The sequence below is a fragment of the Sceloporus occidentalis genome, unplaced genomic scaffold (assembly GCF_023333645.1).
Source record: "Sceloporus occidentalis isolate IW3139 unplaced genomic scaffold, rSceOcc1.0.p SCAF_1, whole genome shotgun sequence".
NCBI lineage: Eukaryota > Metazoa > Chordata > Lepidosauria > Squamata > Phrynosomatidae > Sceloporus > Sceloporus occidentalis.
Window position 1 is genome coordinate 176,172,888 of NW_028316981.1, and position 24,454 is coordinate 176,197,341.

General features: G+C 40.7%; 2 protein-coding genes across 3 annotated transcripts; both read left to right on the forward strand.

The window, feature by feature from the left end:
* The first annotated feature begins 971 nt into the window (after window positions 1-971).
* Window positions 972-12,145, forward strand: LOC149322785 (hepatic lectin-like). The gene is made up of 6 exons (XM_089483036.1): window positions 972-1,057; window positions 3,920-4,018; window positions 6,060-6,134; window positions 7,022-7,173; window positions 10,756-10,868; window positions 11,555-12,145. The coding sequence occupies exons 1-6, from the start codon at window positions 1,015-1,017 to the stop codon at window positions 11,718-11,720; spliced, it is 648 nt and encodes a 215-aa protein (XP_089339162.1). The 5' UTR covers window positions 972-1,014; the 3' UTR covers window positions 11,721-12,145.
* Window positions 12,146-12,399: 254 nt separating this feature from the next.
* LOC149322786 (hepatic lectin-like) lies at window positions 12,400-24,420 on the forward strand. Of its 2 annotated transcripts, XM_089483021.1 has the most exons (9): window positions 12,400-12,963; window positions 15,765-15,828; window positions 16,515-16,573; window positions 16,855-16,962; window positions 18,067-18,174; window positions 19,366-19,440; window positions 22,196-22,347; window positions 22,788-22,900; window positions 23,727-24,420. In XM_089483021.1, exons 4-9 carry the CDS (start codon window positions 16,920-16,922, stop codon window positions 23,887-23,889), a joined length of 654 nt encoding a protein of 217 aa, XP_089339147.1. In that variant the 5' UTR covers window positions 12,400-12,963; window positions 15,765-15,828; window positions 16,515-16,573; window positions 16,855-16,919; the 3' UTR covers window positions 23,890-24,420. The 2 variants fall into 2 exon arrangements, with proteins under 2 accessions (XP_089339147.1, XP_089339141.1); XM_089483015.1 differs by lacking the exon at window positions 16,515-16,573.
* The last annotated feature ends 34 nt before the right edge of the window (window positions 24,421-24,454 follow it).

The window sequence follows — 24,454 nt, forward strand, 5'->3', positions numbered from 1 at the left end:
TTCAGGGACCAGGGAACTGCTACTCACATGAATATACGGTCACTAAGATCTCCTTTGGAATCCCTACTCAGAATGCTTTCTACTTTTCTAATCTAGGTAGGTGACAACAATAACCTTTTAGTAATTAAAGAGGCCCTGATTAGTATCTATTAAACAACTGCAAGAGTTTACATTTTGACTCTTTCTTATCGGAAATGCTTGGGCCCAGAATTGTTTTGGATTTTGGGTTTTAAAATTTTATTTTGGAATACCCATATTTGCATATACATACATAAAGAGATATCTTGGAGAGGGGACCCAAGTCTAAACACAAAATTCATTTATATTTCATATATACTTTATACACATAGCTTGAAGGTAATTTTATACAATGTTTTCTTAATCATTGTGTGCATGAAAGAAAGTTTGTGTAAATGGAAACATCAGAAAGCAAAGGTATCACTATCACAACCACTCACGAAAAAAAAGTTTTGGTTTCCTGATAAGGGAAATTCAAGCTGTAATACAGTCTGATTGATCAAATATGAAATGGCCATGATGTATATTAGTACTAATTAGATTTGTATCTTGCCTAAGAATGCACTTAAAATATAAATTTTAAAAGCATCACATGAACAGTGTTACCAACAAGCCTCGAAGATATTCCCCCTGAATGTTTTTCCAAAATTCCTGAAATTCCTCAATTTTTATTATTATTATTCAGTCAAAATCCTTGGAAATTAATTAATTAACTAATTAATTCCCAGGATTCTGGGGAATTCCCCGGAAATTGGTAACACTGCACATGAAAATCACAAGTTGCTAGATTTATCTGCAGTAGGAGGATCTTTTAGAGGTGCTATATTCCAGGAAGAGGTGGTCTAAAAGCAGACAATTTGGGATTAGGTCTGGACCTTCCCAAATTAATAATTTACCTTTTATGTGAAGCATCCTTGTGCAATTAGAAAGTCTTTACTTTAGAAAGTGTTTCAAAACAGCACAAAGGCAGCTCCTTCTTGCACATAGCTTTCCAAAATGGATGGAGATAAGTTTACGGATGAGTTCCGATCTTACCGAGGTAAAAATTCTCTTCCTGTTGCTGATGCTTCATTTCTGACTAAGGTGATGTAGATTTTACCTGAAAGATCTCCTATCTCCCTACCCACCTGTCTTTTTATTGCTGGCATGCTCCCCCAGGTGAGGTTTGCTTGGTGCATCCACTGGCCTTTTGAGAGCTAGGCAATTAAGTCTTCTGTTTTCCCTGACTTTAAAAAGCAGTATTATGTAATGGATTCAAAGACATAGCCATGTTAGTCTGGAAAATCAATATGCAAAGGTGTCTTGTAGCACCTTTAAGTTTAACTGAAAGAAAGAAGTGGGTAGCATGACCTTTCATAGACTTCAGTCCATGACAGTTCATGCTATCATTTTTTTCCCTTTTAGTTAGTCTCAAAGGTGCTACAAGACCCCTTTGCATACTTACATAATGGAGTTTATCCTTTCTTTTAATCCAGCCTGTTTAATAGTAATTGATTCTAGTTTTGATCCTCACTATTGTTCTCTCTCTCTCTTTCTCTCTCTTTCTCTCTGCCACATGATACCTTGTGATTCTTTTTAACTGGAATCAGGCCTCAGATTGCTGAATAAATAAGCAGAAGTGTGTGATCTGGTTTGCTGATTATTCATTTCCCCAAATAATGTGCCAATTTTGTCACTGTCCTCTTCTTCCTCCTCCTTACCCCATTCCTTTCATACCAGAGATTGGACACCAAGGGGGCTATTTCATCTTTGGATGTGATGACACGCTATTGCATCCAAACCAAGTTTTAAGGCTTTTTAAGTGGAAACCTCCTCTCTACACTTCTTTTCCCATTTATTTTACCTTGAATAATCAGCTGTAACAGTCTTGTATTTCACACACATACACACACCATTTTTGTTACATGTGTGAAATGTTCTAGTTATCTGTGTTTTGGATTTCTTCATCTTGAGTCATTGCCTTAACACATATTGACTGGTTGCTTTCTTAATCCAAGAAATGCTGAACATCCATTTTCCCCCCCAGAGTATCATAAATCCAGCAAAGAGACAGCATATCTATAAAGCATTTGTGTGAGAAATTATTCATGATGGCTCTCCAAGCTGGATCAGGTGAACAGCTGAAGGGGATAAAGGTCTGTAACCTTTTGTCCCAGCTGTAATACCAGTACAGATTAAAGGCCCTGCACTCACTATATGATATGGAGGGGGGATCCCTCCATACACCTACACACACCTATAACAAGCATTATTTGGAACACCAATGCATGATCTGGACTGGATTATCCCACAATTATATATATATATATATATATATATATATATATATATATATATCTGTTATGCTGTACAAATCCACATACTTGATCAGAGTCACCAAAGCTGATGATGGCCGATGATGGCCAAAGCTTCTGATCATACAGTCCACCAGCTATTTTGGTAGTATTCCCTGCAAATACTTGGGGTTTCTGTACATTTTACTCTTCCAGTGCACATCTGTAAACTGATTTTAATGAAAGGTGATATTTATACATTGGTTGGTTGCCTGAAGATTTTTGCACAATTTCAGTTATCAACTTACAAAATTTGGTTTTAAAAAGAAAATTGCTGATCTTGTTCCATTTCTCTTGGAAGCTGGTATGATACAAATTTGAACATTTGTAAGTGCTACTGGTTAAACCTCAGTTTCATTCATATCACATGCAAAAGCATCAACATCAACCCAATCAATGCTCAGTAGGTTTCTTAACTGAACAGAAATATACTGTATCTGACAAAGCATAATATTGTTCCAAAATTATTATTTTTTTCATATTTTATAGTTATGAAGTATAATTTAGAACAAAAATACCCAACATTCACAGAGGTAAACAAGTATAACAGGGTTTTTTATCAATGAAAAATACAGAAAAATGAAAAATTCTGAATGAAAAACATTTGTGGTTTTATTTTGAAAAAGATTAAACATAAAGAAGTAAAGGTATACTATATTTTCTCATTATTTTAATTAATCAAAATACATTAGATATATGGGCCTCACATGTGAAGAAGTAGGATTGTTGTATCATTTTAAAAATCTATAAGTCTCAACACTTGTTTATATGTATGGTAGAATGAGGAGATAAAGTGGAATGCGAAATCCAGTCAGACAGTGCTACAAATGTTGTTCCGGATACACTATCTTGTTATTTAATTACTTGCTTACAGCCAAGATAGTTGATGTTTTAAGTGTAAAGGATCCTTACATAAGTGGTGGCTATGCAGGAATAGGTGCCTAGAATAAACATAAAGTCAATTCAATGAATAATATTAATACACTCTTTTTTCAAAATTAAATAGCAGCCAGGGGTTGTTGTTTTTTATACTGGGATTCTGTACTGGTCATAATCTTTTTTTAAAAAAGGTATTTTTAAGGAGACGGTTACAACCCAACAGACTGTGAATGATCCACACATAATTCTGTAAACAGCTGGAGCAAATGCAATACCACACAGACAAGGGACTGAGTTAGAGCTTGAAAAAGTTACTTTTTTCACTACAACACTCAGAACGCCCAGCCAGCATAGCTAGAAACAAGGCTGACTGGGAAAATCTGGGAGTTATTGTCCAAAAAGGTAACTTTTCCATGCTGCACTCAACACCAGGAACAAAGTACTGTAAGATGCTACTTTGGGTTGTAATTTTTTATGCTAGGTTTGGAAAATTACATTTTTGGACTATAACCCCCAGAATTCCCATTCTATCAGGAGGGAGGTTGTCTGAGAGCTGTGTAGTTTCCAAGGTCAGCAATGGACAGCCTGAACTCTGAACACTTGCCTAAAGTCTTCAACAAGCTTCTAGGATTGCTGGCAACAATAGGGGGAAAAGGATCGACCATCTCATTCTCCTCTTTCCTGCAAAGGGAAAACTCTTACTGAAAGGCCGTTCTTACCAATCTACGCACTGCTGGGTGTCTCTTACTTGCTGGTTGTCATTGGCTTGGCAGTGGCGCTTTCAAAAGGTATGTTTACACACACACACCACCATTAACATCTAAACTGATACGTTTCATTTGTAGAAGGCAGAAATTATCAGGTGGACTTAATACATTCAGGGGGGGAGAGAGCAGTTTCTGTTCCTTCCTTTGCATGGATCAAAAATGACCTAATATAAGAATGTAAGAACAACTCTGGAGCCCTTTCACATCATGCAGTTTGACATCACTATGGCTTCACTTTAATTGCCATGACGCCATTCTGTGGAATCCAGGGATTGGCAGTGGAGGGATTTCTCAGCCAGAGAATTCTCCTCTGGTGCCTCAGGCTAAACTACAAATCCCAGGATCCCATAGGAGGTAGCCAAAGCAGTCAAAGAAGAATCATAGTGCTATAAATGTTTAGTATGAAAGGTCTCCTACTAGTTCAGACCAGAGAACTACCTAATCCAGTATTGTGTTTCCCACAGCAGCCAACCAGATGCATCAATGGGAGACTTAGAGCCAGGGACAACACCAGGGGATGTGGGAAGTGCAGACTGCACTGGGTGACAGCCTGGGGTGGGGGTGACACCACTACTCTCCAAACATCTGCCTTTTAGCAGAAATTGTGCTGTGCCGTTTGCAGGCATCCCTTTAAAATGCTGGAATTCAATGGAAGAAATTAGGTGAGTGGGGGTGAGACTCAGTGGGCGGAGAAAGGAGATATATATATATATATATATATATATATATATATATATATAATGTTTCCTCTAAAAATATCACAACTTACCAAATTTTCACTTTAACTACATGAAACTATATACATGTAAATGCATTTAGGCTGTTTGTGCGTGCTAATGTAATTTAAAGGTATTTAAAGTTTTAATTTTATATTTGCTAGTTGTTTATGTTACAATTTTTGTCATATTCATTCATATATGGAAATTATGATTTATGAATAACACTAGTACCAAAAAAAACATTGTTGTATAGTGTGGTATGGGAGGAGGTCAGGGGGTGGGTGACACCATGTGTTACCGCAATGGGTGATGCCAACCCTTGTGATGTCACTGCCCAGTGGTAGGTCATAAACACAGCAGCATCCTCCCATTTGCATTCTTGTGCTACTGACGTTCATAAAGATGTTCCAACTCTAATCCTGTAGAAAAGTATATATCCATCATCATGAGTAGCCCATTGAGAACCTTGTCTACTATGAAATCAGAAGCTTCCCTCTGGTTTAATGTGGGAAAGAAAGAACTGTTTCAATCAAATTCTTCTGAGCACCAATTCTGGTTCTCTGAGCTCTGCAGAGCTTTTATACAGCAGAGGAGCAGAAATTGAAGTACTCTACACATATTTATTCAAGGTGTGGTAGAGAACACATTTTAAAAACTCTTTCACCTTATTACATAGGATGTTGAAGCAGAACATGAGAGGTCCAAATTCTAGTCCTTGCTCAATGGCTGAACAGAATCACTCTATGCTTATTTACTTCATGGGGTTGTTATTATGACTTGAGGTAGGGAGTCATGTATGCCTAGTACAGGACAAGCAGGACATACATTTACCTAGTAATAATGATAATCTGTAGCCAGAATTCTTATGTGTATAAGGGAAATATTTGGAGTCATTACTGGAATCTGGAAGATAGAACTGGAAAGGTTTCAACATTCTGGCGATTAAAAAACCTGAATTTATTTTTCAAATTCTAGTAGCCACTCCAAATGTTTTCTTTTTTAAGTAATTCTGATAATTGATTGAACAGGAAAAAATGCATTAAAAAGCATAGTCCTACTCATAAATGATAGGGCCAACTTTGCAGAAGGGTAAAAGGAGCTGAGGGCCAATGTACTATAGTGGTTTTAATGGAGACCAGGGTTCGTATTTCCACTTGTCCATTGAAAACCACTTGGTAACCTGGGCAAGTCACACTCTCTTATCCTATGAGGAAGGCAATGGCAAACCTCCTCTGAACAAATGTTGCCAAGAAAATATCTTAGGGTTGCCATAAGTCAGAAACAGCAAGAGGACCAAGGAAGAATCTGACTGAAATTTATTTCCTTCGCTTCTACAATTCCAGTAGCAACAGTTTCATCAGAACTCAGAAAGCTGCATGCTGACCTTGCAAAGGATCCCTTTGGCCATGACTTCCACTGTAAGTTTCTACCAACTTCCCAGTCTCTTCCTTCTGCTCCCCTTGCCCTTCCTTTTTCACCACCCCATCTTTATGTATCTTTGCTGTAGTCTTCAAATCAAATTCAGAGTAAGAGTGTGCCTTCCAAGCCATCTGAAGTGGAGGACAAGCAATCCCCCTTTCCCAGTGTACCAGGCACCAGTTCCATGTTTGTTCCCATTGGCTACAATTGTTTCTTCCATGGAAACTTTCCAAGGATTGGCATCTCATGATCCAGCAACAATTCATGTATCACCATGTTGACTAGCATTGGTTTAGGACGCTTTAGGTCACACTGCATAACATTTGCAATTTTGTTTACACTTGGGCTTGGGAAGGTGTTTTTCAGGAGCATGACTGGCTAACAAATTCAGGGAGTTTTTTAAAATCTTCAAATGCTAGTCCACACAGTTGGTTCTCCTTACCAACCCCAGTTACCTTCTTGTTAGTATTTTACTAACTTTGGTTCTCAGAAATTGATTGGAGAAAGCAATATCAAGTTCTGCTCAATATAGGTTGACTTTCCATTATCCAAAATGCTTGGGACCAGAAGTATTTGGGATTTTTTTAAAAAATTATTTTTTTGGAATACCTAAATTTGCATCAATGTACATAATAACATATCTTGGAGATCGCACCCAATTAATTCATATCCACCTTATCCAGAAAGCATGGAGGTAACTTTATACACAATATTTTTAACAGTTATTTGCATGAACAAAGTTTGTGCATACTGAACTATCGGAAAGCAAAGGGGTCACTATCTCAGCCTCCCATGAGAAAAGTTTTGGGTTTTGGAGTATTTCAGATTTTGCAGTCCTGGATAATGGAGATTCAACCTGCACCCTCATCTCTTTTCCTTTGTTCAGTGTTTCCGTGCGGTGCTGATACCAGGCAATGGGAATATTTCTCTGGGAAATGCTACTACTTCTCCTTGCAGGCAATTCCCTGGCAACAAGCTAAGGCTGATTGTGAAAGGCAACAGTCCCAACTGGCCATTGTTGATAGTTTAGCAAAACAGGTAAGAAGAAAACAAAAAGTTTGCTATCTTTTGGAAATGGGGAGTATAAGATTTGCCCATTAAAGCAAGGTGAATGTAGTCAAGCTGGCAGCTTGCCTTTTTCTTCTCATGGGCAAACAGACATTGTCCAAAGGGGATATATGGCTGAGTGACAATACTTTATCTCCCCGGCCCAATAATCCATCAGCCATCTTCAGTGCAACAGCATTTTTGTCCATTTAAAGGCAAGGATGGGGCACTTGTGGCCCTGCAAACTGCCTGGATTACAACTCTATCATCCCTGTCTACTGGCTATGCTGTCTGCGGCTGATGAGAGTGAAAATTCAACAACATCTGGAGCGTCAGTGATTCTACCACCTCTGCTTTCTGGCAAAGCAATGTGCACCAGGCCATTTTTCATTTCTCTTAAGTTAGACCAGAGATTAGAACTTCAAAGCTCACACACTTTTATGACATTTTGGTGATCCTAAAAGAAAATAAAGGGAAAAAAATAGCCAACTTGATTTTGGCCCTCTACATGTTTTGAAGTCCCCCCTGCATTGCCAACAGTAAAAGGATCTGGCTGTTGTAGGACAAAACATTGGAAACCAGAACTAGATAATAACCTCACCAAAATGTTTTGCAAGTGCTGGAGCTTTGGTGTTCTGCAATAATTCTTCATCAGCTAAAATGGTACAAATAATAATAATAATAACGGGACGATGTTGGATCAGATTCCCTATATCCCCTACTCCTTTTTTGTACCGTGTAGACCAAAGATTCCCAGCCTGGGATGCCCACACACCAGAGGCTATGACATGGAATTTTAGGGGGTGCAATAAAGAGTGGTTTGGGTCTTTGAGTGACAAGTCATGAATCATCACCCCGCCAACTCCCAGTGTGCCTTGAGAATTGGTAGTACAGTGCACCCTTGCCTTACGTGGGGGATCCATTCTGGACACCACCACCACCACCCCGCATAAGGCAAATCCCACTTATGATGATACAAATGGCATGCCCTGTGGCACTCGCCCCACTCACCATAGTAGGACATGCTGTCCACATAACCTCAAATCCGCATATGGTGAGCCTACATACAGCGTGGGCGTGCTGTAGGTGGTTGTGTTGCATAAATAGTAGTTCCATTATTTATTTAATCAAAAGGAGAGAATTTGACAATTTACAGTTGTTTTAGTTTTTCTGAATAAATTAGAATCTAATTGCATATTATGCACCGAGTTAAAAGCTTTTTTAAGTTCCATTTGTTCACCCTCCCCAGTATTGTACGTGGTTCAATTTGCAAATTAGAAATTAAACATCCTTATCTTCAAATGTGATATTAGTTTTGTAGGGGGTGCCAACATAAACTAAACATTTTCTACGCGTGTGGGGCATAGGTTGGGAACTACTGATTTAGACAGATGAAAAGTACATGTTGGGAGTCCTCATAAAGATATTACTCCTCTTGATTATTTGAGAATCAGTGGCGGGATACAGATGGGCAGGGGAAGACGTCTTGGAGGTGTATTCTGCTGAATACGGAGCCTCCAGACCGCCCGCCCCGGGGGCGTGGCTCAGGTGATGGGGCTTCCACATGGGGGGCAGTGAAGACGCCTCACCTGGGGCCGTTTCTGACCCGCAGTTTCCAAACCGCCGCCTCGGAGGACGCTGCAAAGAGAGAGGCAGCTTCCTCACGGGAGGCCAAAAACGGGCCTTTTTTTTTCTTTTGCCGGCTGGCGGATGCGCAGCTGCACAGCTGCAGCGCTAAGCAGCGGCGGCAGAAAGCCTATGTGCACATTTAAAGTGCCCAAGCCCCTTTAAAACTTTTTCCCTCGCCCTGCCCAAGAGCAATAGTGGTCTCCTGCCAGCTGGTGATCAGCTGGTGTTGGCATCCTTGTCCGCTTGCTCGTTGCCAATGTCACCAGCATCATGGATGCCTCCTCTCCTTTGGTCCCCACGCTCTTGCTGAATCTGCAATGCACAGCCACAGCTGTCGCCGCTGCCACCGCTGTCCCCCTGCCATCCCCCAATCACCTCCCTTGTACATATGTAAATATTTAAAGTTTTAGGGTTTTTTATTGTTAGGGGAAAATGGCACAGGAATGTGTGTAGGGGCTCACTTTAAATTCCAAACTTTCCCCGATTCTAGCAGCGCATGCGTACATGTTGCTCTAGGGTTAGGGTTAGGGTTAGGGTTACGAGTCTTAAAATGCACTGCAGCTGTGCTGCAGCTTCCACACCTGCATGGCAGCTGATGCTGCAATTAAAGCCTGACTGCAAACTGCGCATGTTCCAGGACCCCGACTCATTATGCGACGCAGCAGACACGGAGCTTTTAAATGGGCAACTTAAATTAGCAGCATAACAATTCTGGCGTACTGGTGCAGCAGCTTACAGACGGAGCTGCGCAGCTGCGCATCATACAGAAAAGAAGCGGGGGAAAGCAGCACTTTTTTAATGCCGCTTCTTCCCGCTTGGGGCGTGCGGGGGGCGTGTTCATGGCGGCATTCAGGTAAGGGCCGTCTGAAGGCTCTACCTTCATGACGTCATGAACACACCCCTTTTTGCCCGTCTGTATCCCGCCAGTGGTTCCCAAACTTTGGTTTTCCAGATGTTTGGGACATCATCTCCCAGAATTCCTGGATGTTGGCCAAGCTGGTGGGGCTTCTGGGAGTTGAAGTCCAAAATATCTGTAGGGCCAAAATGTAGGGATCACTGATTTAAACTCATGGATCACAAAGTTATGTTTTGGTTTTTTGTTCATGCTATAGTCCTGGTCCCTTTCACACTACATAATTTTAGCACTATCCTTAACCACCATACATCCTTGCTGTAAAATCCTGGAGTTTTCAATTTAGGGGAGGGGATCTTTATAATCCTCAGCCAGGGATCTCCTCTGGTGCCTCTGAACAAACTGCAAAACCCAGGATTCCATAGGAGGCAGCCGTGACAGTTAAAGTGGAATCATAGTGCTTATAACTGTATAGTCCAGAAGGATCCCTGCTCAGGAAAAGAGAAACATCTGAGCAAAATTGCTAGCCATTTCAGTGTGTTTGAGGCAGAAGGATCCTCCTAAACCTTTTGAAAAGCTTTAGAAGACTTCTCTGAAGTGCATCAGGGAAAGGGCTGAGCAAACCTCAAGCCCTTTGCCTAAAGCAGTGGTTCCCAACCTTCCTAATGCTGCGACCCTTTAATACAGTTCCTCATGTTGTGGTGACCCCCAACCATGAAATTATTTCCGTTGCTACTTCATAACTGTAATTAAATAGGTGTTTTCTGATGGTCTTAGGCGACCCCTGTGAAAGGATCATTAGACCCCCCAAAGGGGTCCTGACCCACAGGCTGGGAACCACTGGCCTAAAGCATTTGCTGCTTACAAGAAGAGCTGGTCACATGAGACTGATATCTCCCTATTATTTTCCACTGTCCTCATTTTGGTTTAGACTCTGTAGGCACTCACCACATGAGTTTACTGTTAAAAGGAGTCATTAAATCCAGATCCACCCACCTTAAAAAAAAATCATTGACAGAAAAAGGACGTGACCACCCCCCACCCTCCTCTGTGCAACCACAAAGGATTTGTTTTTGATGGATTTCTTGCAGAATTTCCTACAGACTAAAACCAGAAATGAACGGTATTGGATTGGGCTCCATGACAAACACACAGAAGGAGAATGGAAATGGTTGGATGGCAGTAACTATAGAACAGGTTTCAAGTAAGTACTAGGCAGGCAGCACCTTTATGACCATGAAGGATGGACTTGCACCTAGGGGTGGGTGAGAAATTGATTGGGCGACATTACGAAGCTTCTACTCTGCAGTGTGGGTATGTGCCTTCATGTTATATGTCAATTTATGACAATCCCCTTGTATTTCACAGAGTTTTTTTAGGCAAGAAATGCTCAGAGGTGGGTTTGCCAGTTTCTTCCTCTGAAATATAGCCCACAGCACCTGGTATTCACTGGTGTATGAAACAAAGTTTGTGTACCACTGAGCAATCAGAAAGAAAGATATCATTATCTCAGACTCGCATGTGGATAATTTTGGATTTTGGAGTATTTCAGATTTTGTAATTCTGTATAAAGGAAACTCAGCCTGTACAAGATCTTTTGCATACTGATCCAGACCAACACAGCTATGTCTATATTCTCTACCTGCTTATGGAATATATCCTTTAGGGAATAAGCTCCATAGACTCACTGGGATTTCTGGATCAACACATACAGTAGAAGAGTGAAGTGAACTTTCTGTTTTAATTTAATGGAGGAAAATGTAAATCAGTCAAACTTTTAGAAAACAATTCTCCATTTGTTGATAAGTACACAAAAACATTTGGTAAATTCTTGATTGGTAATATTTGTTATTGGAAGGGAAGACATCTACCATCTTCTTCTCATCACAGGAACTGGAAAACAGGGGAACCTAACACTTATTTAGGCCGTGATGAAGATTGTGGCCAACTTTGGATCAATGGAGAATGGAACGATTACACCTGTAGTTCCAATAGCTATTATATCTGTGAGAAGCCTTTGCCAAGCAAACCCACAACTGCACCAAAGAAGACCTGAGCACCTACCACCATCTTTGAAGAAGCACCTAGACATGAAGGGCCTAAGAACTACCCAAGAGTTACTGATAAATGGTGGAGATATAAGGAAGCCAACACAGATGTTTCCCGTGTATTTTGGTCATGCTTATTAATGAAAAGGTTTTGATTTCTGTTCTGGGAGAAATTGAAAATACAACATTATGTTTTGCCATTAGATCCATTAATAATATGTATTGTGTACTTCTTCTGTAGCTCAAGCCTTACCCATGTCTCCACAATGATCCTAGCTGCTCCACTGGCCAAGCATTTACTTGGGAATCTAGGGACCACCATCGTTGTTATATGACATACTGGTAGTGTATTTTCTCAGTGGGTAGGAGATTCTGGAAGATACCATCAAAAAGTTATTTTTCTAAGCTCTGATAAAAGCTTTAATTAATTATGTGTGTATGTCCACTATTGATGTCCCACTTTCTGATAAAATATTCAACATAGCCTAAGATAAGTGTAAAATACGGTCAGGCGAGAACAACACACACATAATAATAATAATAATAAAAAACATCAGGACAGCAGTAAAGACTATCTGCTCCCCAAATTAGGAAGACTTTTAATATTTACATGTAGCCTAAACTAACAAGAACTATTGATTTCTACTCTGTTCACCTTCCTGTGTTGATAACTGCCTCCTGTTGGAAATCCAAAGATAAATGTTTGGGATTAATGCATGGGGTTCTGACAATACAAAATGAATAGGACCAGATAAAATCCTTAACAGCTGGACATTTTCCCTTTAAGTACACAAGCCCCAGTGTAACAACTTCTTTATCTACAAAACACAACTCAACTCTCTCTATAGATAGATAGATAGATAGATAGATAGATAGATAGATAGATACACACTAAGCAGTACGCCTTAATGCAACAGCTGCCTTGACTGCAAACCACAGGGGTAAGATCCACTGCTACAGCTTTCTGAACTGCAAATGGGAAGTCAATTCCATGCAAGAGCTTGGATTGTAAACTGTATGAATTTGTCTGACCCAATGGACAACAACCTACATGCCTGAAATGACCTCTCCTTTCATAATCTCTAGTTAACCTGCAACATGGATCGGGTTCTCTGACTTTTCTTTCTACCACTCCATACAAACTCACAGGGTTCATGCAGGACACGCACTCCAGCATAATGGATAATGTAGCATACTTAAAAGGATTCTGGACAAAGTTTTCCCAGTAGCCTGCTCCAGCCCCCCACCCAGGTAAAAGCTGCAGGCATTCCATTCTCAAAAGGCTTCCTCCGCCTTCCATAACCTGGTGTCCTCCAGAGATGTTGGGAAAGTCCCATCATCCCATGCTGACTAGGCAATGACAGGAGTTGAAATCTGCCCTGTCCTGGGGACACCAGGTTGGAGAAGTTTTCCACTTCTTCACCCCAGTCTATCAGCAACCCTAAGGACCTGTTAGGTGGCAGCACAATGAATAGAGGTGAAGATAAGAAAGTGCACATGCCCAAGAGAATACTTCAGAAGCACATCATAGGATTCTAGGTGACCACAGCAGAGATTTCATAACCCTGTCAGCCAATGGGAGGAAGCTTTTCCACTATCCACTGTTGTTAGATAAACACGAAAGAACTTTGTACTGCAAAGGCAGGTTGCAGCCCCAATCCTTGCTCTTCTACCTAGTGATGATATGCAACTAAATGTAATCCTGTGAAATGGTGGGAGACCTTTATTGTGGCCACCATTTTCTTTTTCAGTCATTTAGAGCAGAGCTATTGAACTTTTTGATCCATGGGTCAGTGCTGGTCTGCAAACAAGGTTCTAGGAAAGAAAGTAGGCCAGGTACACATGGGCCAAAAGTGGCGTGGTACCACCGATACTAGGATTTGGGAGTGTGCAGCAACTGCACGCTCCCGAACCCTAGTATGTATGGGCTGCATCATCTTGATGCAGCACGCGTCCGTCCATGACCAGCCTTGTGTGACGTGTCCAAATGGCACGGCGCACAAGACACGTCACCACAACACCCCAGGGTGCAAATAGCACCTTGGCATCATCTCAGTGGATTGTTGTCGCGACCATGCGGTTGTTGCTGCAACGACCCGGAGGAGAAAAGGACAGCCTCTGTACCAGCTGTAGTCAGTGGGAACAAATTTAGTGCTGGTCCCTGGGAAAAAAGGGAAAAAAGAACCCACTGGTCCCCTCATCAGATAGTTTAAGAAACACTGATTTCATGCACTCCCTGTTCATCAACCAAAAGGGCTCTTGAAGCTGTTTACATGCAACCAGTTTAAAAAGAAAAGAGAGGAAGAGATATTCCTTCTTAAAGACTTATGATCTGAAAAGATATGCTACAAAAGGAAAGGGGGATAGGTTTTAAAGGAAAAGGAAACAGCACATAGTCCTTGACTAGGGCCGGTGGAACAACCCAACTCCTCACTTTATCTCCCTCTCTTGCAGCTTTCTGCTGCTGAGAAAGGAAGTGGTGTTTCAGTAGAGCTGGTGAAATAATAAGTGGTGCTTAGATCTTCTTTTGCTTCAAGTTACAGAATTGCTCTAAGGTATTAAATTGCTATGACTGAAGTTAGATGGTTGTAGTTTTACCAGGCTTCAGACTCTGGCCCCAAGACCAGGTTTGGGGGTTATTGCTTAGGATTTGACAGCTCCATCTTAAATTTCAAGGTCAGCATGTAAGTTGGCATATATGCACACAGAGAGAAAGGCATGTGCGCACGCACTCTCGCATACACACACACACACACCACACTTATTGGCTTCTTCTATGTACGCTAGATTAGCTGATACAAGCCTGCCTGTTGCAAGTTGAACATGTGTCCCTTACACATAGCTGTTGAACCAACTGTTTCCATAAACAAGCAAGGCACAGAAACAGTTACTTACTGTTCTGATGGCCAAACAGCCTTGTTTACCTAGGACAGAGCTCTCTTTAAAGGCAACTTCTGTTGGGCTGACTAGTGCAGTTCTCTTTTTTGGCAGCACATAAACAAACACCATAAATGCTCCTGTCAACAATTCGAGGGACAGCAATGTATATGGAACTGGGAAATCAATTGTAAAAGAAGGATCTCACCCTTCACTCATAAGAGGCTTTCTCCCCTTTCTTCATCCCGCAAAATACAGGTGTTTTTCTCTCCAGTGTTTCTTGTCCTTTGTATCTGAAGCCTCCTCCCTTTATTGCTGTGTCACGTATAAGAATGTTTTGACTTTCAAGGGCTAGCAACCCTGTGAGATCACCATGTTCCACCTTGTGACATCATCAAGCCCCAAGTCAGGGATTGCTTGTGTGGGCAGTATTCTTGGCAACAGGTTACCAATTCTTGCCTGCTTGGGTGAGCCACACAATGGATCTCCAGCCCAAAAATGGTTAAAGTGCTGGCATCCCACAAAAGCAAGCCAATTTGCTATTGGTTATCACACACAGAGCACAACAAGGGGGGCTTGCTTTCCACATGGCTGGCATGATGTGAAGGGAGTCAAGCAAAATGGACATCTAAATCCATTAGTTTTGTGAATTTGCTCATTTCTTGATTCCCTAGATTCTCTTTGGATTGGGTGTAGCGTCATGTGATAAGCAACTGCGAAATGGTCTCTAAAGCCCTGAATGATCATGCATTGCCACCACTTTAACCCTCCAATTTCCCTCATGTGATAAAGTCCAACAAGCCAGAAGTCAGGACTGAAGGAGAAACTAGGAGGCAAGGACAAGGCAGGTGGAACCAACCCTACCCTCAAACAAGATGAAGCAGCCACCTCAGACAGACCACAGACTTCAGCGAGTGATTGTTTTTTAAAGTTCCAAAAAAGTATAAATTTCAAATATCAAACCTTAAGTTTCTATTTTTTATAAGGGACGCCAATTTTTTCTGTCATTATATTTAATGGGACTTGAGCATCCATGGATTTTGTTATCCACGGGGGATCTTGGAACCAAACCCCAGCATATTACAAGGGTCCACTGTAGTCAAAATATAAACTCATTTCTATTTCTCATCCTTTATCAAATATCAAAAAACTAACATTTCTCTTTTCTTTATCAGGTATTTTAACAATGGATCCCAATCTTTTTTCACTTCCTTCCAGTCAGAGCCCTTCAATATACAGGTAAGTGTGTCCAATTCCATGTAGTCAATTACTTTGTTTAACCATTTTTTTGTATCTGGACATTCCGTTTTTCCAATGTTTAGCAAATACTATCTGAGCAAGCGATGACATGATAAATAGCAATTTGCCATGTTTTTTTTCCACAATTGTTTGTCAGTTACCATGCTCAGGAGGAAAAATTTTGGGTCAAAATTCATTTTCATGCCAAGATTTCCTTAATTGAATCATAAATATTTGACCAATATATTTTAGTTACTTTTTGAAGTTTTGTCCATCACAGTGTAAAGGGGTGGCATTTAGGTTCTGCTTTACCTGTTAGAAACCAAATCAGTTCAGAAATGTCTATACTATACTGCCTTTTGTCTCCAAAAAGGGCCTACAAAGGATTTAGCACAATAACAGAGCATCACGATTAAAAAAAAAAACAGACAAACAAAATACAGCCAATCACCACCAGTCTAATAACTCTTGGAAAGGTTTCACCACCAGGCTTAAGGGGGGAGGTTGTCAAAAAGACTCAGTCCTTCATCACCAACATTCAATTCTTACTGGGTTGTTAAATACAGGGAGGAGTCTTGGAAACACCAATATATGTTTTAGTTGAAGAAAGAAGTGGCAGTCTTTAAAATATCTTAGTATTAAGCCATTTACGGTTTGGCACTAATGCCATATTGTGCCTTCAACAGATTCATCCAGCCCTGTGTGTAGCACTCTGTGTGACACCTGCTACCATGACTCTGAACAGGTAGTTAGTTTTCTGTGATTCTCTGTGATTCTGTAAATGACAGAGATGTCGGAGATACATATACAATAATGTGTATTGGTTTTCTTAATGCTATGATTTCTGGCCAATAAATTTTTGCATAGGCAAAAAAGTTATTGATAAATTGCCCAAGAGCTCTTGTTGAACCAGAGTTCAAAAGCCTGGTGGCCTGAGGGCAGGGTGAGGTCTGTCCCACCACACCAAGTTATAGATTAACCATTCTCATGGTACGGACAAGGTAAACTGCAAAGTCCCTATTATAGGTCAATCAACAGTAGCAAGAAAAGACATCTACAGCCAACTCCCACTCATCTCCCCTCCCCTAAAGATGGAGGAAGAAAAGTTTCCAGATGACTTCCGAATATATAAAGGTAGAGATTATTTTCTTATCTGTGGCAACTGGAGGTGGGATTTTAGACACTCATTTATGCAGTTACTTTAGAGGGATACAGCTTTTTACACACCTCGATATGCAACCTTTAGTTTAAATTTATGTTTCAAGCAGGGATGTCACTAGAGAGGTGAAGGGTATGTGGACCACACCAGGTGACACCCTAAGAGGAGTGACACCACTGGCCCCAAGCATCTGCCTTTTGGCCAAAATGAACTGTGGCTTTTGCCTGTGTCCCTTTAAAATACTGAAGAGATGGTGTGATTGGGGTGAGGCTCAGTGGTAGGAGATTGTAGAGGCCCAGGTTTGTTTGTTTGTTTGTTTGTTTGTTTAAATATATTTTAATTTTTTAAAAAAATATTAACAATCATTGTTTTAAAATTTTATTTGAAATCATCACAGCTTACTAAATTTTCACTATAATCACATGCAACTATGTACATGTAAACAAATTTAGGTTCTGCATATCATATTGTAATTTAAATTATATTTTTTTTATTTTGCTAGTTGTTTATGTCACAATTATTACCATTACATTCAGTTATGTATGGGCATTACAATTTATGAGTAACATTAGTACAAGAAACATTACTAAGGATTTTGTATGTTGTGGTATAGTAAAAGGTCAATGGGGGAGGGGGTGGCACCATGCATTATCGCACTGGGTCATGTCAACCCTAGTGACACCACTGGGAAGTTTGGAAAAAATGTACCTTGCATATGCACATTTTATGCAAATCTAGGCTTTTTTTTGTTCCTACTTTTGGCAATGTGTACTTGATTACTGTAGTCCATCCTTACAGATCAACTTGGCTGCAACTATGCCACAAGCAAGTACACACACAGCAAGAGCCTTAAGAAAGCCAACCATTAACATCATGCAAGGCAAGCTCACCCAGTTGGATGACAAAGGCTTCACTGGTGTAAAGTCAATACCATAGCAAAGTGACTGGAGAAACTCTGCTCAAAAAAACGCACTGGCATGGCTGGCACTCTGCATGAATGAAGATACTTGCATGATTGCCACTGGTAACAGACTAGGTTTCCTGGTGTCTTTTTCACTCATCTTCTTTTATTTTTAAAGGAAGAAATTGGCTTCAGTCCATCCAGAGGCCCACCTTCCATGTCTATGTGATGCTGGCTGCGTCCTTACTTCTGAGCACTATCTTTGTGATCGTGGCTGTTTCCAAAGGTACATAGCTTTCATATTTTCTCTTTAGTATCCAAAATATTTCATCTGCAGAGGAGAGGATTTCTTGGCTTTGGTTCTGTGTGCAGGGAGCATTGTTGTTTTAGTGCTTTTGTTTAATATAATTTAGTCAACACTAGTAAATTAGTTTATATATTTTAATGACTGACACTTCGATCAAAATGCTTGGCCATGTAGCAATGAACCCTGCCTGAAAAGGCACTGGACATCTTACTAAACTAGATACCAAGAAAAATCATGACCAGAATTTAATTTTTGGGGTGGGTGGGTGGGGGGTGGGTGGGAATAGTACCTTAAAATAGATCCCAGCCACAGAATGCCTGCTTAAAAAAAGAAATCAAAATCTTTAAATAGAAAGTAGATGCATTGTTACTAGTAAGGTTGTATGCTTAGCTGTAGTATCAAAGCAGTGGAACATTTTGATTAAAAGGGCAGTAATCTCAGTAGTAGGTGCTGTGGAAGAGTTGAGTACTTGAGTGAGTTGTAGGTAGGGACTCCAAATCTTAGGGCCTGGTCTCTGTTCTCTGGTCTATGGAACAATGAGGAGGAATCCAAGGGTGTGAGCATTGTCTTAAAAATGTGCATATACATATTTTTCACATTTGTTAAGACTTGTCATTTTTTAATTTGAGTGGCAAACCCTGTGCAATTGTGATTGAGGCTTGATGTGATATTCTTCAGTGGTGCTGCCCCATGTAACATCATCTTTGTCGTATCAACAGGGGCAACTCCCTAGTCATCCCTAGGTCTTAGGTTTGGGCCCTAATAACCCTGGGAGCCCAACTGCAGGTGAGTCAGGCACAGTCACTGTGGCAATCTTTTCCCTCTCCTTATCACATCCTCCAAACCTGGAACCAACACTAAATCACCTGTAAGACTTCCAGTGTTCAGTGCAGAGAGTTCCAGGGCTGTTTCAGTGTGCTTTGCATTTGATTTTTGTCAGGATTTGGATTTAATGGGACTTGCTTTAAATGGTATCAGTTCTATAGCTGGTTTAATTTCATTTCAACGATAACTTTACTTAAATATTTACTTACACCTTTTGGTATATTTCTATTTAACATATGTAAGCTGCCTTTAGTACCCAAAAATCAAGAGACAGATTATTTATTTATATTTATACTCTAATGTTTTGACCCTCTCCCTCTTCTTTTTTCTTTCCTCTATTTCCAGCAACAACACTTTCGTCAGAGTTGAGCGAACTGAAAATGAAGTTCCCCAAACAAAAGCCCGGACTTGATTCTGAATGCAAGTCTCTACATATTTACCGCCGCATCAGCAAATATTCAGGAATCTCAGTTGCTCAAAATGGAAGGCTTAGAGCCTGGAAGCAGGAACATCACTAGGCTGATGTGGGGTGTGTGGGCCACACCAAGTGACACCCTAAGTGCGGGTGACACCATTGCTTCCCAAACATCTGCCTTTTGGCAGAAACAGGCTGTAATGTTTGCCTACATCCCTTTAAAATGCTGAAGAGTCAGTGTGAGTGGGTTGAGGCACAGCAGGAGGGGATGGCACAAGTTTTTTTTTTAAAAAAAAATTAAATTTAAATTTAAATCTTAAAAGAAATTAAAAATTTAATTTAAAAATAAAATTATTATTTTATTTTATTTTTTAATTTAAAAATTAATTGTTTATTGTTTTTCAATTTTTGAATAGAATAGAATAGAAATTTATTGTTAAAAGCTAAAAGCCGTCGCAATATAAAATATATCCAAACAGTAAATACAAAAACAGTGTTAAAAAAAACCTCAAAGCATAAAAATCACCAAAAACAACATGGTAAAGTTAATAAAAGAGATCCATCAACAAAAAACCAATAATACATCATAAATAATAAAATAATAGAACCATAAACTAGAATAGATCTAGCCATCATTCTGATCAATAAAGCTAATTCTAATCTTGCTAGCAGCTAAACCAAATTTTGCTACCATAGAAGTAACAAATGCATTGTTGCCAGCCAAAAGGACACAAGTCTGCTGAAAGCAAGATCTACCAGAAAGGGATTTTAAAATACAATCAAGAAACCTTTGTCTAGGAGATATGTACAGAGGGCAACGTAGAAGGTAATGTTCTATATTCTCCACTTCAATTTTTTAAAAACATCACATCTTACCAAATTTTCACCTTAACCACATTAAACTATGAATATAGATACATTTAGGCTGTGCATATCTTATAATTTAAAGGTTTAATTTTAATTTTGCTAGTTGTTTATGTCACAACTATTACCATAACATAGGCTCGGTACATACCGCCAAAAAGCAGTGTCCAGGCAGCGATTCTAGGGTTAGTGACTGTGCACCAACCACAGGGTCCCTAACTCTAGCACGTCACAGCAGCAGCTTAATGGTGGTGTCCTGTCCATGCCGGGGGCCGCCGTTGTGATGTAAGCAATATGTAGCATATAGACATAATTGCATGTCATGTATGTCACGAGTGCGCCAATGCTGCACTCGTGATGTCTGCACAGCATCTGAAAAAGAACCCAATTTTTCTGGGTTCTTTTTGGAGCAGAGGGATGTTGCACAGTTTGGCTGCTGTGACGTCCCTCCAGAGGAAAACCTGACACCTCCAGCCTGCCCTTTTGGGGCGGTATGTACTGGGCCATATTGTGATATACAAGAATTACAGTTTATGAATAATATTAGTACAAAAAAATTTACTAAGGATTCTGTATGATGTGGTATGGGAGGAGATCAATGGGCAGGTGACACCATGAGTTACTTGCAGTGGGTGATACCACTGCCTGGAAGTTCCAGTTCATGCCTAGTAGATCAGGGAGTGTCACCTGGCAGCACTCAGTCACTTTATTTTGCAACCTTTCACAATCTCCTAACTGGTATCAAATTGTAGGACCAGTGCTTGCGTGTTTTCAAGATTTATGCCTTTTCACTTCTGCTTGGCAGAAGGGAAAGATGCTGGAGTGTGGTCTCGCTTTCCCATTAGAATAGTGTAGGTGATAACCCTTTGGAATGGGCCTTATGGAAAATAACTCCATTACCTTGCGCTTTCTCAACAAAGGCATCATTCTCTCAGACATCTTGCAAAGCAGGCTAAACTGCTGAAATCTAACTAATGATAATAATAATAATAATATTTAAATAATACTGACTTTACTTCTTCTTCTTAGTAGCACAAGTCAGTGGTTTGGGGATTTCACATTATCATTTGTTAGCAATCCATTTTGCTTTGGTTTCGGGATGTTGCCTGAGTTCCAACAAGAGAAACTTCTGGCTTGGCACTGCTTGGCCACACCCCAAGCATAAAGGATGAAGCTAGCATGGGCTAGGGATACCCCACAATTTCACAGGGTCTCCATCTGTCCACTATTTTCATCTGCCCAATTTAGAACTGGGTGTTTAGCAGCTAAGATCCACCCCCATGGAAACCTAAGAATCTGTCCTGAAATTTACCTGGGGAGGACTATCTCTAGTTACAGACACTGAGGCCCTATCCAGACCCTTTGGGCCGGACTGGTGGCAGAGTCGGGGCATAGTGTGTTCATGACACACAGCCCAGCTGTGTCCCCAGGGCACCGTGATGCTGTGCGTCACACCACATGGCACGCAGTGTCATGGCACTCCTCCAGCGCTGCATCCACACGACGCAGCACCAAAGGAGCGTTTTAAAGCCATGGCATTTTGGCTATCACTTTTTGCAGCTCCTTTTCATGCCCTGGAAAGGCCAGATCGGGGCCATGGCATGTGGTTGATGTGGCCCCAATCTGGTTGTAAAAGGGGCAGCTGGAGGCCACCCCTTCAGGGCTGTGTGTACAGCCTATTAATCTTCTTGAACAGCTACAGCACTAGGACCATACTTCCAAACATATCCCACTTTTACAAACCTTTTCAATGCACCTATTCTTCATCTTCATATTTTCTTGAGTTCTCCTATGACAATGAAGTACCTTAGGGCTAGCACTTCTGTACTCTTATACCTCTGTGAGCTAACTTTGGCTCCAGGCGTCAAGAATTAACATCCCCTTTCCTTTACTCAGTGTTCCCATGTGGTCCCAATGCCAGAGAATGGGAGTATTGCAATGGAAAATGCTACTACTTCTCCCTGCAGAAAACTTCCTGGATGGACGCCAAGCTCCAATGTGCAGAGAGGAATTCACATTTGGCCATCGTTGAGAATATAGGTGAACAGGTAAAAAAAGGGGTGTGTACTTCCATTAGAGCAGTTGTTGGGCAAGCTTGGCAGAGTACAATTTAAATGGGAAATGGAAAAAAGACCAGAAAAGGCATTCACATACACATCCTCATCAAGAAAGTCATGTTCCTGCTGCCTTGTGGAACAGCTGGGCTTATAGGAGAGCCATTAAGTGGAAGAAGGAATCCAGACTTTCCTGTACTGATTCTCCTCAAGATCTTCAGGCAGCTCATAGGCTATAGATTGTCCACAGGCAAGCCAACGATTTCCAATAGGTACTCCAGGACACACTGGATTGTCTTGGAAGCTTATCCTTTCTGAGCATATGAATGTCTTATGGTTTCGCCATATCTACTGATACCTCCAGATAAACATGAAAGCCAATTTACCCAGAACTATATTTGTTTTGTTTTTCCTTCTCTCTCTCTCACCCAAAGAATTTCCTTCAGATCAGAACCAGGCATGAGCGTTATTGGATAGGACTCTCTGACAGAAAAGTTGAAGGACATTGGACATGGCTGGATGGCAGAGACAGCCTCAGCGGCTTCACGTAAGCATCAAGCAGTTCCACTCTGTCTATCAGCTATGTCAGGTACATGTCAAGGTAAAACAAACAAAATGTTCTCATCTCAGCCCAGTTCTTCAAATTGCCTAATGAGAATCCTCAAATGTGCAAATGTTGAATTTCATTGTGTCTTCCCATTCCAATAAGTGGCTAGCACCATGTGGGCTGGTAGGCTGATGGGAGTGTCACCACCATGAGCCAGAAGGTTACAAGAGTCAGAACCAAGGGGCCACTAATAGTCACCATTGATTTTGTCTAGTCCAAGAAGATTCAGACTGGCAGCCTATCTGAGGTTCTCCTAGTCACCATCTTACCAAAAGGTTCAATCTAAAAAGCCAAACTATACATTACCATACAATACATTACCATTAATGTATAATGCATCTTTGGATTCTGACCTTTGGTGTCCTGGCTTTCTTCTTCACACAAACCAGGCATGGATCTTCCAGATCAGAAAAATAGTGGGAGGAGGAAGTGACTGACACTTTCCTCACTTTGGTTATCTTCCCACAAAGTTTCTAATAGCCGGGTGGTGGCTTTCAGTACAAAAAGATGTACACAGTCCCGATCAAACATACAGGCACAGTCTCCCACCCCACAGCTAGTAGAAGTTCAGGGATGGCTGAGGATTTGGATCATGGATAATTACATGGAGAAAAACTATTATTTTCCTTCCCTCCCCTCCCCACGTTCCCTGGCATAATGGCCCTGACCCAAATCACCATCACAGCTACATGCAGCAACCACAAAAAGTTAAGTAGGCAAATTTGGGACATTCTGGATTATTATTTATTTAATTATTTAATCATAGATACTGGGCACGAGGGGAGCCCAATGACGATGATCGAGGAGAGGACTGTGCACATCTGTGGACTGACGGAAAATGGAATGATGTCTACTGCACCTATCCATGTTACTACATCTGTGAGAAGGCTGTGCTGGGTACAAGCCCTGAACACCAAGAGAGGAACTAAGCATCTCTATTAAATGTCTCCAAGGCACAGAGAAATCATTGGTCTAACTATCTACTGCTTCAGACCTTACTGTAATACATGCATTTGGAAAGAGCAGTATTGCTTTCTTAGGACAATCATGTACAAAGAGGCAGCCCCGATGATTAACTTTTTCAGTGCCTTAAATCGAAAATGATTTCACCAATTTGGGGATGGGGAAAGTAATGACTGATTTTGAGTTTCCTTGCTCAAAATCTACTGTGGAGGCACTGCTTGTATTTTACTGATTTTGAACTTTCTGCAGTTAAACCACAGAGTTATAGTAAGTTATCCTTTTGTATGATTTAACATGTGGCTTGAAATATTAATTTAAAAATTCCTTCTTTACTTTTTTCATATTTGTCAGTTGTATATTTTAAACAGTTCTCAAGAGCTGCCATGTGTCCCTGAAAGAAGGAAAATTTCACGGAACCTAAGTAATTTGCTCCTGGAAGTAAATTGCCATATAAATATTTCTGCAAGCCTCATCTTTCAGTAAATTGCTTGATGCAAGTTTCTGACTCTTAGAGTCCTTTCTTGCTGTATA

What these genes read in the sequence shown, in the direction of transcription:
- LOC149322785 (XM_089483036.1), top strand. Translation starts at nt 1,015, where the DNA reads ATGGATGGAGATAAGTTTACGGATGAGTTCCGATCTTACCGAG. An exon ending in GGCAGTGGCGCTTTCAAAAG is followed by an intron (nt 4,019 to 6,059) that starts GTATGTTTACAC and finishes CTACAATTCCAG; the next exon opens with TAGCAACAGTTTCATCAGAA. An exon ending in TTGATAGTTTAGCAAAACAG is followed by an intron (nt 7,174 to 10,755) that starts GTAAGAAGAAAA and finishes GATTTCTTGCAG; the next exon opens with AATTTCCTACAGACTAAAAC.
- LOC149322786 (XM_089483021.1), top strand. Translation starts at nt 16,920, where the DNA reads ATGGAGGAAGAAAAGTTTCCAGATGACTTCCGAATATATAAAG. An exon ending in TGACTTCCGAATATATAAAG is followed by an intron (nt 16,963 to 18,066) that starts GTAGAGATTATT and finishes TTATTTTTAAAG; the next exon opens with GAAGAAATTGGCTTCAGTCC. An exon ending in TTGAGAATATAGGTGAACAG is followed by an intron (nt 22,348 to 22,787) that starts GTAAAAAAAGGG and finishes TCTCACCCAAAG; the next exon opens with AATTTCCTTCAGATCAGAAC.